At 37.4% G+C, this 14,177-nt stretch overlaps 1 protein-coding gene across 3 annotated transcripts in view; it reads right to left on the bottom strand.

The window, feature by feature from the left end:
• The window catches only part of BLTP3B (bridge-like lipid transfer protein family member 3B), a 56,861-nt gene that overhangs the window by 18,349 nt on the left and 24,335 nt on the right, over positions 1 to 14,177 (bottom strand). For all 3 annotated transcript variants that reach the window (XR_007162318.2, XM_048061147.2, XM_048061146.2), the window contains 8 exons: positions 12,872 to 13,012; positions 12,170 to 12,340; positions 10,682 to 10,862; positions 9,218 to 9,301; positions 3,721 to 3,903; positions 3,503 to 3,621; positions 1,539 to 1,680; positions 221 to 414 (listed from right to left, as the gene is read on the bottom strand). Coding sequence is in view for 2 of the 3 variants with exons in the window: in XM_048061147.2 (XP_047917104.1) it covers positions 221 to 414; positions 1,539 to 1,680; positions 3,503 to 3,621; positions 3,721 to 3,903; positions 9,218 to 9,301; positions 10,682 to 10,862; positions 12,170 to 12,340; positions 12,872 to 13,012 (1,215 nt within the window). In the remaining variant the exon portion in view is untranslated. The remainder of the gene's footprint in view (positions 1 to 220; positions 415 to 1,538; positions 1,681 to 3,502; positions 3,622 to 3,720; positions 3,904 to 9,217; positions 9,302 to 10,681; positions 10,863 to 12,169; positions 12,341 to 12,871; positions 13,013 to 14,177) is intronic.

The following is a 14,177-nucleotide window of genomic DNA, read 5'->3' as shown; positions in this document are numbered from 1 at the left end:
AAACACAAAAACACAAAAGAACACTAGGATATGAATTAGCATCTAAGACAAGTCTGTGTCCAAACCATCATATTTGCATAGTTTTCTAGAGCAATGCTGCTTACTGCATGGGTTGTTTGTTCACTTATTCCTTAAGGTGCTCGGCTAATGGCTTTTCAGAGTAAGAGAATAAGCATTTTCTTCCAAAGAACCTCAAAACCCCTAATCAATGACAGTATACCTTTAACATTAGTCCATCAACTCTGACATCAACATGTTCATCTGATTTTGAGTTATCATTTAACTTGTACATGGCCATGAACTGAATAAGACTCTGTTTCAAATCCAACACAAACTGGTTTAGCCAAAGAATACTTCTCTCATCCAGGGTGAACTGTAAAGCATTCAGCTGGCCATACAAATTTGGACATGGAACTAAAAGAGAAGACAAAATAAAATCATTAGAGTAAATTTATTTATTTATTTATTTAAAGTGAGTACAGACTTCCATTTCCGTCTGTATTTTACGTCAGAATAATGGAAACCCACTCTTTTGGTCCAAAGGAAGACTATGTTGTCAGGGGATGCCTAAAGCAATACTCCTTTCTCTTCAAGCAACTAACTGAATTTTTTGTAAAATATTAAAATATAATGGAGTCAGAGAAAAGGAGGAGGCTGTCCTTCTTACAGAGGAAGGGCAGAACCAAGGAGATTTGCTGTCCTCACGTCCTATCCCCAAGAAATCTACTGACATTTCTGAAATATAAAACAGCCCTAGTCCCGTAACACATTAATTAAATTAACTCCAGCAGATCTTTCATAGCATCTTAGATACTACTGCATTAGTTTGAGTTTTTATGTAGCCAGGCAGTGTAACTACATAAACAGTATATATTGGAGAATGAGAAATTTCTCAGTAAAAATCACAGAATCACAAAATGGCTCAGGTTGGAAAGGACCTCAAAGACCTTTTCTAGTTCTAACCCCCCTGCCATGGGCAGTGATGCCACCCACTAGATCAGGTTGCCCAACCTGACCTTGAACACCTCCAGGGATGGGGCATTCACCACCTCTCTGGGCAACCTGTTCCAGTGCCTCACCAGCCTCGGAGTGAAGGATTTCCTCTTAACATCTAATCTAAACCTCCCCTCTTTTAGTTTAAAACTGTTCCCCCTTGTCCTATCATTATCTGCCCGAGCAAAAAGTTGTTCTCCATATTTTTTTTGTAAGCCCCCTTTAAATATTGAAAAGCTGCAGTGAGGTCACTCCGAAGCCTTCTCTTCTTCAGAGACTGAACATCCCCAGCTCTCTCAGCCTTTCTTCATAGAATAATAAAAACGTTGTGCTTATTTTCAGACTTAAAAAACAGTATTTATAAAAGTCAATATTTATAGGGATTTGCCAGATGCAAGCACTGAGGAAATGAAGCAGTATTATGTACTTTCAAATTTAGAAAACCACTGACCATTTTGAACTGTCAACCTGGAGTCAATATTAAGTTTCATAAAGGGGAAGATTACATAAAAAAATTATCTATCAGTACAAAAAAATCATCTTACTAGGAAAGTCCTTTCCATCTGGGTAGTAATATTCTGTGAATTCAAAATGAATAGCTGGCATTTCTGGTGGAAGATAAAGTGACTTTTTATTGCAGGAGACCAATGTTTTAGGGGAAGAACGGCACTGGTCTGCTGTTGAGACCTGTAAAAGACAGAAGATTAACTTCATTAATACATTATATTTTCATCAATCATTAAGCATTTATAATTGCAAAGGACTGCCCCTGGTAGGGTAACATTCCACTGCTCTCAGATGTAGATCCCCGTCTACACAAAGCGCAAACAGTACAAAACACCTGGTTAACTTTCAGTAGGAGTCTTCACAGAACAGTTGCACAAGAAAACTGTATGGTATTAATGGTACCAGACCCCGTTCACTCGTGAGGCAGGATGCAGTAGGTCACTTTCAAAAGCATTCAGTAGAAGCCTAGAGAGGTCTGATATCTTTATTGCAAACACTACAGTTCCTATATAAGCAATTATGCTAGGACATGGCATATTTGCATACCAGTTGTCCAAAAAGGATCCCGTATCTAGATGATAAGGGATCAATAAGCTAGGTAAGTTTATTATGCAAACGTCATGAAGTCCTTGTACTGTCAAAAGGACAGATTCCAGTACATGGGCCAACTCTGAATTGTATGTTGCTAGGCAAGGTATTCAGCATGCAACTAGCAGGGATATGTATATTTGGCTGTGCCCAAAGGTCTACTTTACAGAAGAATCAAGACACCACAGAAGAATAATCTACTACTTCTGTTTCTTTACAATATAAATTGTGAACCAAGGAGGAGATTGCCTTTTGGTATATATTGGACTCTAAATTTCATGGAATGTACCTTAGTTTAAAACATAACTTGTCAAAACAAAGCTCTTTCATCCAACACTTTGTAGGTCTGACTGCTCATTTGAAGTTGCCAACTTTTAAATACTCAATATATGATGATATATGTAATAGTTCCACTGGAAAAGATGAATAGATAACCTTTATAAGCCTGCTTCACCTATATAGCTGTTTTCAGGTTACAAACATCTCTGTATTAACACAAATTTAAAGAAATGACAGATATATCTAGAAAAATTTTATTGTAATGTCATTATTTCTATATTATTTTTTAAAAACTGAAAAAGTAGCTGTGTAGGAAGGACAGGGAGACAAGCGTCAGAAGAGTAGAAGACAAATGAAAACACTGACGGTACAAAAACACTTGAAACCCAGATGAAGGCTCCTGGAAGCAAGCTCCAACCTCCCACTCTACCAGAAGCGATATGGAAAAAAAGCCCTGGAAATCTGAACAAGAACAAATAGAAGTCACAATGACTAGGGGAACACACCAGGCGTTTTTGTTTGGACCTGAAATTTGGAGTTGGTCCTCCAGTATCACTACCATTCTGCCTTAGAATTATACTCCTCTAATCCAGTTGCCTCCTATCCACCCCAGAGTTAATCTGGACCACCGCCAACAGTTAAAACAACTAACTGAAACAAACAAAAAAATGGTTAAATTCTACTCAAAATATCACTGGGGGAACAGACTAGAGAAGAATAAAAACCATCATTCAACATTTCTTAAAAGCAAACAAAAAAAAGACAACAAAAACTACGTACTTTGAAAAAGATATCAATAAGAGAAACATGAAGTACAAAATCATATTAAAATACTGGGTACCTAACAAAGTATAGTGAAGGATGAAATTCTAAATGTCAGGATTTGTGGGATGATAAAACCTGGATCCAAAACATAATTGTGGTATTGCGGTAGGGTACCATGCAATATAAAGTCAGTAAGGAAATATTCACCAGTTTTAATGAAGTAGAAGCAGGCCCATAAAAGTCTAATACAACAATGAATGGAAAGACTTCTGTTAAATTTCAACAGCTTTAGAATTGCCCCTTAAAAAACATGGTTACATACCAGTCAAGGGCAAAGCAGCCCCAGTTTTACTAACTCAAAGAAATTTACCTGATATATATTGAAATCTGCAAGTCTAACCACAATAGGACTAGACATCAGTTTGCCCTTTGGTTGTTGGGAAGATACAGAGGAAGCCCTAGATGTTCCTTTCGGTATCTGTTCCTTGCCTGTAGGAAAGAACAATGATGGAATCATTGAAAACCGTTGTCTTTACGATAGTTTCAATATTGAATGGAATTAGAGCATTAGCGATGTAAGCAAAGTACCTGTCTGTAGCTTTTGAGGAGATACAGCAGGTGGTGATGTGGCAGGAGAACCTATAAACTGATCCTTCACAGCCTGCTTAAGCAATTCAACATTGCTTTTGAATTCATTTAATAATTCTGTGGCCCATCCACTTCTGGCTTTAGTGGCATCACTATAATGCATCCAGTGATTGCAGCTATCTCCTGCAAATATGAAGGATGGGAGAAAATATTAACTCATTTTATTTGAAAGTTTGCTTCTAACTGGATAACAGATTTTCACTACTTCACTATGTTTTCTTCAAAATAAAATTCCATTGCATGCTGCAATTACAGAACTTAGATGTTACAACAAAAGTTACATATTGCATAAAAACAAGTTGCACTGCTTCATAAATTCACTCATAAAATAATATAATATTGCTACCTGCCTTTTAACACCATTAACTAATGCTCAAAACATCACTGGGTATTTCCAGTTCCGAGAAATTTGATGATGCTAATTTCATATGCTAGAAGATGTCAAATATATACATGCAGATGTACATATATATCTATACATATATATGTGTATATGTGTGTGTGTTTGCATCCGTATATATGTTTCACTAAAAAAAAAAAAGAGAATTTTCCCATGCTCACTCTTTCTAATCTTATCTTCCCCACCAAACTGTGTCCTAAGTTGTTTCTGGTCTCTTTTCAGAAATGTACTCTTTTCTCTTTTTGTCTTGGTTCTTTAGCACCTTCATGCTGAACGACCAAGAAGAAAGCAATCAGTATTCTAGCACAGCACACAGCCTTAAAAATCAATACCATTGGAAATTCTTTTATTTATAGCAAGTTTCTGTTTGTAAAGCATTTACTGTGAAAGAAATTGGGATATCTTCTAAGAGTCTCTGTAAAGACAGTCTACTACCTGTTCATAAGTATGCAATACAAGTAACTTTTACCAAGCAGTACATTACTCTTTAAGTATCAGTATGTCTTACTTCATTTGGGACTTAATGAAGACGTGGAAACTAACACCGGAGTTGTGTAAATACAGTTGACATTAAAATAGGAAAATGCCTTGGAAAAAAATTCTGATTTCAAGTCTAAAAGCAAAGATTTCAGCATGGAAGACACAGTAACAGAGAAAAGTACCACAGGAGATGGCATTTTCCCCATCCTCCTACCTCGTAGTGTTTTGATGGCTATTTGCATCTTTCTAGCTAAGGAAGAAGAGAAGGGAAAAGGGAAGAAAACAGAAAGAGTGCAAGAGGGCAGAGGTAGAATCATAGATTAAATTCAAGTCCAGGAGGATGTTTTTTTCCAAAACAGGGATAAAGTGGGGTCACCCCAGGCATATGTATATAAACTACAGGACAGCAGCATTACAGGGAAAGGTCTCTTACCCTTCCTGGGAAGTCAGTATGGGTGGGTGCCTCTCTGAAGTAACTTTACACCAATGCATGCAGCATGAGGAACAAGTGGAAGCAGGAGTAATTAGAGATCTGCATGCAGTTGCAGGGCTATGATCTTATCGGGATCACAGAGACACACACAACTGAAACACCACTAAGGATGGATACAGGCTCTTTGGGAAGGCAAGGAGGGGGAGTGTCCCTTACTGTGAGAGCGGTGCCTTGCGATGCATGATCAACCAGCCGAGAGCTTACAGATCAGGTCATCTCATCTCGAAGACCATGAGGCGCTCCTCAGACAACTGGAAGAAGTATCACATTCACATGCTCTGCCGGACCCGATTCTTACCGAAAAGGAAGTACTGGCCAGGGATGTGAAGGTCAGGGGCAGCCTTGGCTCCAGTTACCGTGAGATGGTGGAGTTCAGAATCCTGAGGTAAAGCAACAAGGCAAAAAGCAGAATGACAACCCAGGACTTCAGGAGAACAGACTGGAGTACTTGAAAGAATTTCAAGGTATATAACCCTGGATAGAGGAGGGGTACAGGAAAACTGGTTGATTTTCAAGAATCAATTCCAAGCTCAAGAAAGATCCACACTGAAAAGCAGGAAATCAAGCAGAAGAGGCGGGAGACCTCTGTGGATGAACCAGATGTTCCTGACTAATTTCAAATATAAAAAGGAAGGGTACAAGATGTGGAAGCAGCAGCAGGTGACCCAGAAAGAATACAGAAGATGGGGCTAGGAATGCCGAAGCTGACCTCACAAGCTGACATGACATCTGGTAAGACGTGTGAAGGGCAACAAGAAACCCTTCTACAGGTGTATCAGCAGCAAAAGGAAAACTAGGGAAAATTTGGACTTGCTGCTCTTGAGCAGGAGATAAAGGACATGCAGAAGGCAGAGATCCTCTTTGCCTTCTTTGCCACAATATTCACTGGTAAGACTTGCCTTCAAAAGTCCTAGGTCCCTGAGACCATGTGAGAGTTTGGAGCAAGAAGACCTTCCCCTCAGCAGAGGAGTGTTAACTTAGGAAACACTTTAACAGATTAGACATGCCCAAGTCCACCGGATCCTGAAAGGGATGCACATGAGGGTTGAGAGAGCTGTCTAATGCCACAGGAAGGCCATTCCAAATTATCTTTGAAATGTTATTAGTGAATGGTGATCAAGAGAAGTTCCTAAGGACTGAAAGGAAGCAAGTGTCATTCCTATCTTCAAGAAGGACAAAAGGAACAACAGCTTCATCTCAATTCCCAAGAAGGCAGCAGAGAAGTCAGAATCCTGAAAACCATTTCAAAACACATTAAGGACAGGAAGGTGACAGACTAGTCAGCATGAATTTATGGAAGGGAAGTCATGCCTCTTGAACTTCATAGCCTTCTACTGTAAGATGACTGGCTTGGTGATGAGGGAAGAATAGTGGATGTTGTTTACCTTGAATATTATAGCAAGGCTTTCAACACTGTCCCAAGACACGTTCTGTGACAAAATGACGACGTACAGACTAGATAAGTACGTGGTGAGGTAGACAGAAAACTGGTTTAACTGTTGGTTTCAAAGGGCTGGGATAAGCAGTATGAAGTCCACTGGAGGCAGTCAATAATGGTGGTGTATCCCAAAGGTCAATACTGGGGACAATATAACTTCATTAATGACCTGGATGATAGAACAGGCTTTAACTTTGCAGATGGGAGAAATAATTGATAAACCAGGTAGTTGTGCTGCCATTCACAGAGACCTTAAAAGGCTAGAAAAGTGACCCAGTAGGAAGGTCAAAGAAAAATCTAAGTCCCAGACAGGAATAACCCCATGCAACTGTACAGGCTAGGGGCTGACCAGCTGAGAAGCAGCTTTGCAGAACAACCTGGGAATCCTGGTAGACAAGATCAGCTGCACAGGTAAGGGATCTGGTATAAGCTTCTGTGAGAGCAGGTCTGGGAAGACCAGTAAAGAAATGGATTGCTGTACAGACAGGTTTACAACATCCAGCAACAGTCTGTCTTATGTTAGGATTATCACAGTCAATGGACCCACATCCTGCTTCACTTTTCTTAAGTACTATGAAAGGCTGTTGTTGGAAGGATTGATGCTCAACGGATTAGAAGTGTATCTTACAGCACCCACGCTCCCATTAGTCTTGCTGTGGTATGGAACAAAACAAAACCAAAAACCCACAATAGCTCCATCTGCAAATATTATTATTAATTATTGAGGACTTTTTCCTGAAGAGTTCATTGCAATTCCCAGAAAGACTATACCAAAAGGAGCATTTCTAAATATTCCATGGGCCAGAGAAGTACAAAACTGGAAAACAGCCTGGTAACAGTCTCAGAGATACATAGTTGTTTCTTCCTTGCCCACTGTTAGGAAGTATTAATATGCTGTTTTCTTTAAGGACACAGTATTGCAGCATCTCATCTCAGTAAAGTGCTCTGCATATCAGATGACAGTACCAGACTCAGCAGTATATATAAGCATGACACCTACATGGGTAGAGAACTCCCTTTGAACTTACAAAATTAAAAAGTGCTCCTTTTCCCTGGAGTAAAGGGGCTCTCCCACCTCTTAAAATTGCTTGCCCATAGAATTGCCACATTATTCTAATATAGTGAGAAGATGACAACTTCTTAAATTGGAAAGAAAAAGTTCTGGCATGGGCCCTTCCCCTCCACAGACTGGACCAAAGAGGAGCACCCTCCTACATGTTTTTGTGGTTGCCTGCTGTTAGAGAGACTTTGATTTCTGCTACTTAAACGTACTGTATGGAACACTGTTTAAGACTGCAGGAGAACACTACCTTTGCCCTACAGATGACTGTTTCCATCTCTGTTTTCATGCTGTGGGAGTCATGCCCCAAGTATTCATTTCTTTTAAAGCATTCTCAGTCGGCTTCTAACATGCCCATTCAAGAGCCTACTGCTTCAACCTGGCTAAAAATTCTTCCAAAAGAAAATAAAAATCTAATTATTAGTCTACTTCTTCCATTTCTTCCTCCTTTCAAGAGCAGACCTCACAGGAAGTGTAAACAGTGAGACCAGATGTTCCCCTAGACTTCGTAGGAAGTAGCAATGAAAAACAGTATATGAACAGCTGAGTCACAAGACAGGCATGTTAAACACCTGTGACTTGACTTCCCACTTTCACAGGAAAGAAAACTAACATTACACAACTCAACTGATATTGGGCCAATCTATAGAAATGAATATGCTTGTCTAACCCACACTAAATTACTATAAATTTTATAAGGTGCTAAAACTATGCTTGCTATTTAGAAATGAAGTAGATTGGCATTAAATGATTCCATCTGCATCCATGAGTGACAAGAATGACTACAGCAAGCTACTGCTAATTCCTGTCTTTAATGCGCATGGATATCACTCCAAAGAGACTGGTTTGTGTTTGTAAAAAGCAAAACAAAAGCACAATGCCCCCAATCCGCCAAGCAGAAGTCCCTCTCACACTGAAATAGATTGCATTTGATCACAAATTCAAGAGCAAACCTCTTTTGTCTCTTTTATTTTGATAATTGGATAATTGCTGCTGGAATTTTATTTTAAGACTTCTGAAGAACAGATTTACTAGGAATGCTTTATAAGAAATTCTTGGTTGGAAACTGCTAACAGATGTTTCCATAAAAATTCCCCAAAAATATAACAAAATGCTGCCCAACTGACTCCCTACACACTAGCGTTCTTGTTTAGAAAAAAAAAAAGCAGTTTGTAAATGCCCATAAAATGATAAAACTTCTATATGGAAAGAAATCTGCCATATTAGAAGGCTGCATCTGACTCCTGTAGGTATCCAATTAGTGAATTCTCAGTCTGTCTTCTCCTGTCAAAACACATTTTTTTTCACGTCAGAAAAGTGCAAACACCATTTTGTTGGCCAAACGAAACAGTGAACAGGAAAACTGTTTGGCCTAGAATAGTTCATTTACAGGAATTTAATTGGTTCCAGATTGTTTTTGTTGTTTCATTTTACATACAGAAAGTGTACATTTCAAGTGTTTGTAAAACTATTATTATTCAAGCCATATACACATATTTATTTATTTTTTAATTTTAGCTATGCAGTTCCATTTACAGGTAGTTCAAAAAATGCTCACTTTCATACCTGCTTTGTGAAATGGATAATAGTCCACTGTTAAATAGCTGAAAGAAAGCTGCATGGCCCCTCCTGTGACACGTCTATTTGAATCTGTAAAATAAAGCAATGCTCAGCTCTGCAGGTCTTGGATTTAGAACGGTAGTTCTAATGTTCCCTGAAACACCTAACAGCTATTTTTTCTTCCCCCTCTACTATCTCTCTCCCCCCCTACAATCTCATCAACTTCCCTCAAAATTTTCACTCAGGTCGTCTTCACTGTTTTCTAAATATCAGCTTGTAGAAAGAAATCTATGTTCTGTGCTCAATCACTACTAACAAACTGCATATTATTTTAAATGTTACTGAAAAATAAAGGTAACTAACTCTTTGTACACATAATCCTGCAGTTTTTCCTGAAACAAAACTTTTCATACTGAAGATTATGATCAAAGACAGATGTACAAGAATACTGTAAATATAATCTGTTTTCTTATCTGACAGATATTCCTGCAGTGAAGAGGGATGCTGAGAATCTCTCTGTCCTGATTTTCCACTAAATTTAAAATTTCATTAAAAAAAGGAAAAAAAAGATTGAAAAAAAGAGATCTCTCTGAGAACAATAAATCTCAACTTCAGTAGACACATTTCCTTGCATGTAATTTATCTCTAGCCAGTGAGCTGTATGCTCTGCTGCTGTACAAGTATCTTTCCCAGTCAGGGAAATACATTCACTAAGTCTTAAGTTTTTCACTCGCTTTTATAGCAGACCTTGTATCCCTCTGTACATTTTTCAGTGACTAGCCAGCTCCTTGAATATACACTGATTCGTCATTCTCTTCTGACCACTTTCAAAGGCATGAAATGGGTCATTTGTCTTTTTTCCTCTAATTATAAACATGGTACACTGCAGTAGCCTTGGATTAAAATAGTACAAGTACTACAGACAAAAACTATACGGCCACAGAACACTTGTTTTGTTCCTCCAATTCGCTGCAGAACATCCTAAATTTTCAAAATTAGTAACAGAGAAGACTGCTTGTTTATTAGTGTAAACTATCTGTATTTTATAAGGAATATTTACACAAACAGATTGCACAGTGACCCTTTCAAGCAACAGTACTATTGCCGCTGCAGTGCTGATAATACAGTTAGCTAGCAATATAAAGGAAAAATCAGCAGAAACCATCAGTCTGGACAAAATCAGTTTCTAGAAGACAAAAAAGCACTGAAGATTCTAGTACTATTAGCAGTTTTTGTTACATTTATTTTAAAGTAATTGCATTTAACAATGTAATATTCTCCTGGTAGAGGCATCTAGCCAATTTTATGTGTGTCTAGAGACACAGGAAGACAATTCCTCTAAAATAAAAGCTGTTGATTAACATTAGAAGACATTTTGAAGAATCCAGTAAAGACAATTACAGTTTATATGCATGTTACTCAAAAAAAAAAAAAAAAAAAAAAAAAGGAAAGCAAAACCTGAACAGTTACCTTTTTCTTTAGAGTGGATATCATCACATATATGTAGGTCCAAATGGGAAATTACTAAGTGATGAGAAGTTTCCTTAACATCGAAATCATTAAACAATTTCACTATCGCATCATTTTGATCAGGTGCTGCTGTAGTCTGGTGCGCTTTCACCTGCTGAGAGCTGGGTGCAGGAGCAGAGCTCTGAAAATATTTAGTCACATCAATTGGTAGAAATTTATCCTTCCCTTCAAGCTTAAAACCACCACAACTCTTCACTTACTATAAATAGACCTTTCAAATAAGGAAAAATATGCATCATATACATTATGTTCACTTTGGATCGTGAATGAGATTTAAGAGTGTTATTTTAGAATACAGATAGGTTGATCTAATGGCTAGGTGTCACAAAGAGACAATGTCAATTCATGCCCTGTTTTTCCCTTTCCCCACATCTTTATACCCTGTTCTTGCAGCACTGGTATTTCTCTAATTTTTGTTGCAAGCCAGACTAGCAGAAAATTTTTTTTTGCTGGCATCATTTCTGCTAGTTTAGCTCCCCAAACTGTATCACTATAGGCTCAAACACAAGCCAGCGCCAGGATCAGGGAATCGGCAAGATGCAAGTACAGGGAATTGAAGAATCAGAACCTCCCTGCTCAATGACAGCTAGCCATTTGATTGCTGTATCTGAACCATCAAATCACTTTGCAAATCATCAGGACCACCACAAGAACTGAACTCTGCATTACAGTACAATAGTTTTATTGTATGAGATTCGACACAAGTGAATTTATTCAATCAGTCCTAGTAATAAACTGTCGTTTACAGTCCCATCTTTTATCAGGGTATTTGTGCTGCTGCTTCACAGACAAAAAGAGATCCTCCCCACAACACTCACTAGAAAGACCAGTTGGTCTAGCATGCTATATGTGCTGAAAGATGACAAAAATGTTTATGTAAGACTATTTTACATACAGCATAAACATAACATCTATGCCAGCAGATATGTTAAAAGTAGAATTATTTTTTCACCATGTATTCCAACAAGAGAGCTGCATTAAGGAAAGCTCTGATTAAAACCTAGCATTTCAGGACCACGAAAACAAACTGGACCAGCACCTTAAACCATTACAGTAAGTGTATCTATTCATCCATTAATGTTACTTGAGTGTCTCAATTTTATTTATTTATAATTCTTCATCAGAAGCTATTTTAAGACCAGATTTACTAAATAATTTATCAATTTTTAAGTAAACGCAGAAGTCAAAATACTCTGTACATGAATATAGAAACATTTTTTTCTTTCCTGTAATTGACATTAATACACAAAATCTTGTAAAATGAAGTCTTTTATACTACTGTGATCATTCATGATGTAATTCAAGATAGACAGTTGAATGAAAATGAGTAACTTGCATCCTCAAAAAAAAAATCAATTAATGCAACTAACCACATATTATATTTTTAAAAACTTGATACTCATAAAGTGAGACAAGCAGTTATCGTACCTGAGCTGTTTCGGAAGCCAAGCTTTTTCTCTGCTCTGTTGATTTCTCTATGGCTTCACTAAGAGATTTGGCATACTGCACCATGGCTTTCAACTGGGAATCAGTCAAAACCCACAGCAAGTCATCCAGAATCAGAACCAGTTTTGATGCCACCACGTTACAATCCTTTAGCTATAGAATGAAAATTTTAAAAAGTGTCTTATATAAAATGTATGAAAAAGACTGAACAGAACCTCACACTTCTTTAAAAGGAAGTTTCTCCCATATTGAATAAGATTTTAAATGAAAGATACTCTTATTATTTATCTTACTAACTAAAAAGTGCCTATGATATACCACAGCATCTTTATTATTGCCTAACTTATTATGTGCGTAGCATGCATTGAATTCTGAACTGCTTATGTAACCATAAGTAATGTAAATATCGTCTGAATCTAGAGAGATAAGACAAGATGCATCATCATAAATAAAGCTCTGGAGGTCAAATAATTTAATTAGTAGGACCTGTGGAAGTTCTTCATTTTTAAATTCTGTCTGCAGTTATTTAAATTCTGACCACTCTTTCAGTCTTACTGATTACATGTTATAAAAAATTAAACTGGATTAAATTAAAAATCTTTACAATGTGCATATATGCATGGAGAGCCTAAGTTAACTATGAATTCATAAAATAATAGAAGATTTCAAAGTTTTCAAGTTTACCCTTCTTTTAAGTGTGACCCTGATTTTTGATTGGTTCGTAATGAGTCGAACTGGAGCACTCATGATTTCATGCTTAGAACTCTGGATTGCATCCGCTTCTATTCTGATCATCTGCCAGTTGATTTCTTTAAAAGTCAAAACCTTTAAACAGAGAAAAAGAGAAACACACCTTCATGAAATATGACAGTTTACTTCCAACAAAGTATGTGCAGAAGCACATGTGGGTGTACGCATATATCTATACGCACACGCACATCCTTCATGCAGAGCTATATGAACAAGTACATTTTACTCATTTATTCCACTTAGAGGAGTCAAGAATAAAAGCCCTTATCCTGCTCTTTACCTCCAGAATATCGCAGAAATGTCAAGTGAGTTCAAAGCAGGCAGAGCGAAGAACCAGCATTTAAAATATCCAGAAAAAAAACACAACAATGAAGGCATATTTCATACTAGGTTGCTTTTAGTAGACAGCAAAACAGATTGTCTAGTGTGGTCTCAGAACGCTAAATCCTAGTATGTAGGAACAGAGTCAGGAAGGAAGCAAAGCTACAAAAGAGTAGGGGGGTTTATTTTTTTGTTTCAATTAAAGAAAGTTAAACATTAAATATATTTTAAGCTACATAGACTCCACAAACTTTCAAACCAGGAGATAGATTTCTAGAAGACAGTAGGCAAATGTGAAAATAACAACACAAGAACATCAAGTAGAGCTGGATATTGAAAGTCAAATATAGGAAAATGAGTGATTATCCAGTAGCAACATGGAAAATCATCAAATAAACTGGGGCATCAAGAGGAAAAAAAGTTAATTCTAGTTTCCTTAAAACTCATTCCTACATTACTCTTTGAAGAAAAAAGTTCCGCCACAGGGAGAAGCGGAAGAGGGAAGAGTTTGTTAGGTATGTGTCTTATTTTGCAGTTGCCATTCTCTTGTCATCCAGAAAACTGTACAGCCTATGTCCTGCAAATATAAGCAGAGACTTAAGTAAAACATACCCAGTTTGTTTGAGGAGGTACACACAAGGAAGTAGAAAAGATGGAAAGGCATAGTGAAAAGCAGCCTGAAAAATACTGTTTGCAGAAAAGGAAAGTATCTACCCTGTTTGTCCAGAAGCAGCGTAAATAGAACCTCCTAAAAATTCTAAGGAGATTCCTCATTATACTACGTGTAGGTAGAACACGATCTAGAAGAACTTACTTCCTTAAAATGTTTTTAGCATAAATTACCTTTTAGCATAAATTACCTTTATAGTACAGTGTCGGTTTCGTTCTCTCACCATTTATTTTAATGCAATTTATCGCT

Source organism: Anser cygnoides, chromosome 1 (assembly GCF_040182565.1).
Source record: "Anser cygnoides isolate HZ-2024a breed goose chromosome 1, Taihu_goose_T2T_genome, whole genome shotgun sequence".
In the NCBI taxonomy this organism is placed as follows: Eukaryota; Metazoa; Chordata; class Aves; order Anseriformes; family Anatidae; genus Anser; species Anser cygnoides.
This window is presented reverse-complemented; position numbering and strand designations above follow the sequence as displayed.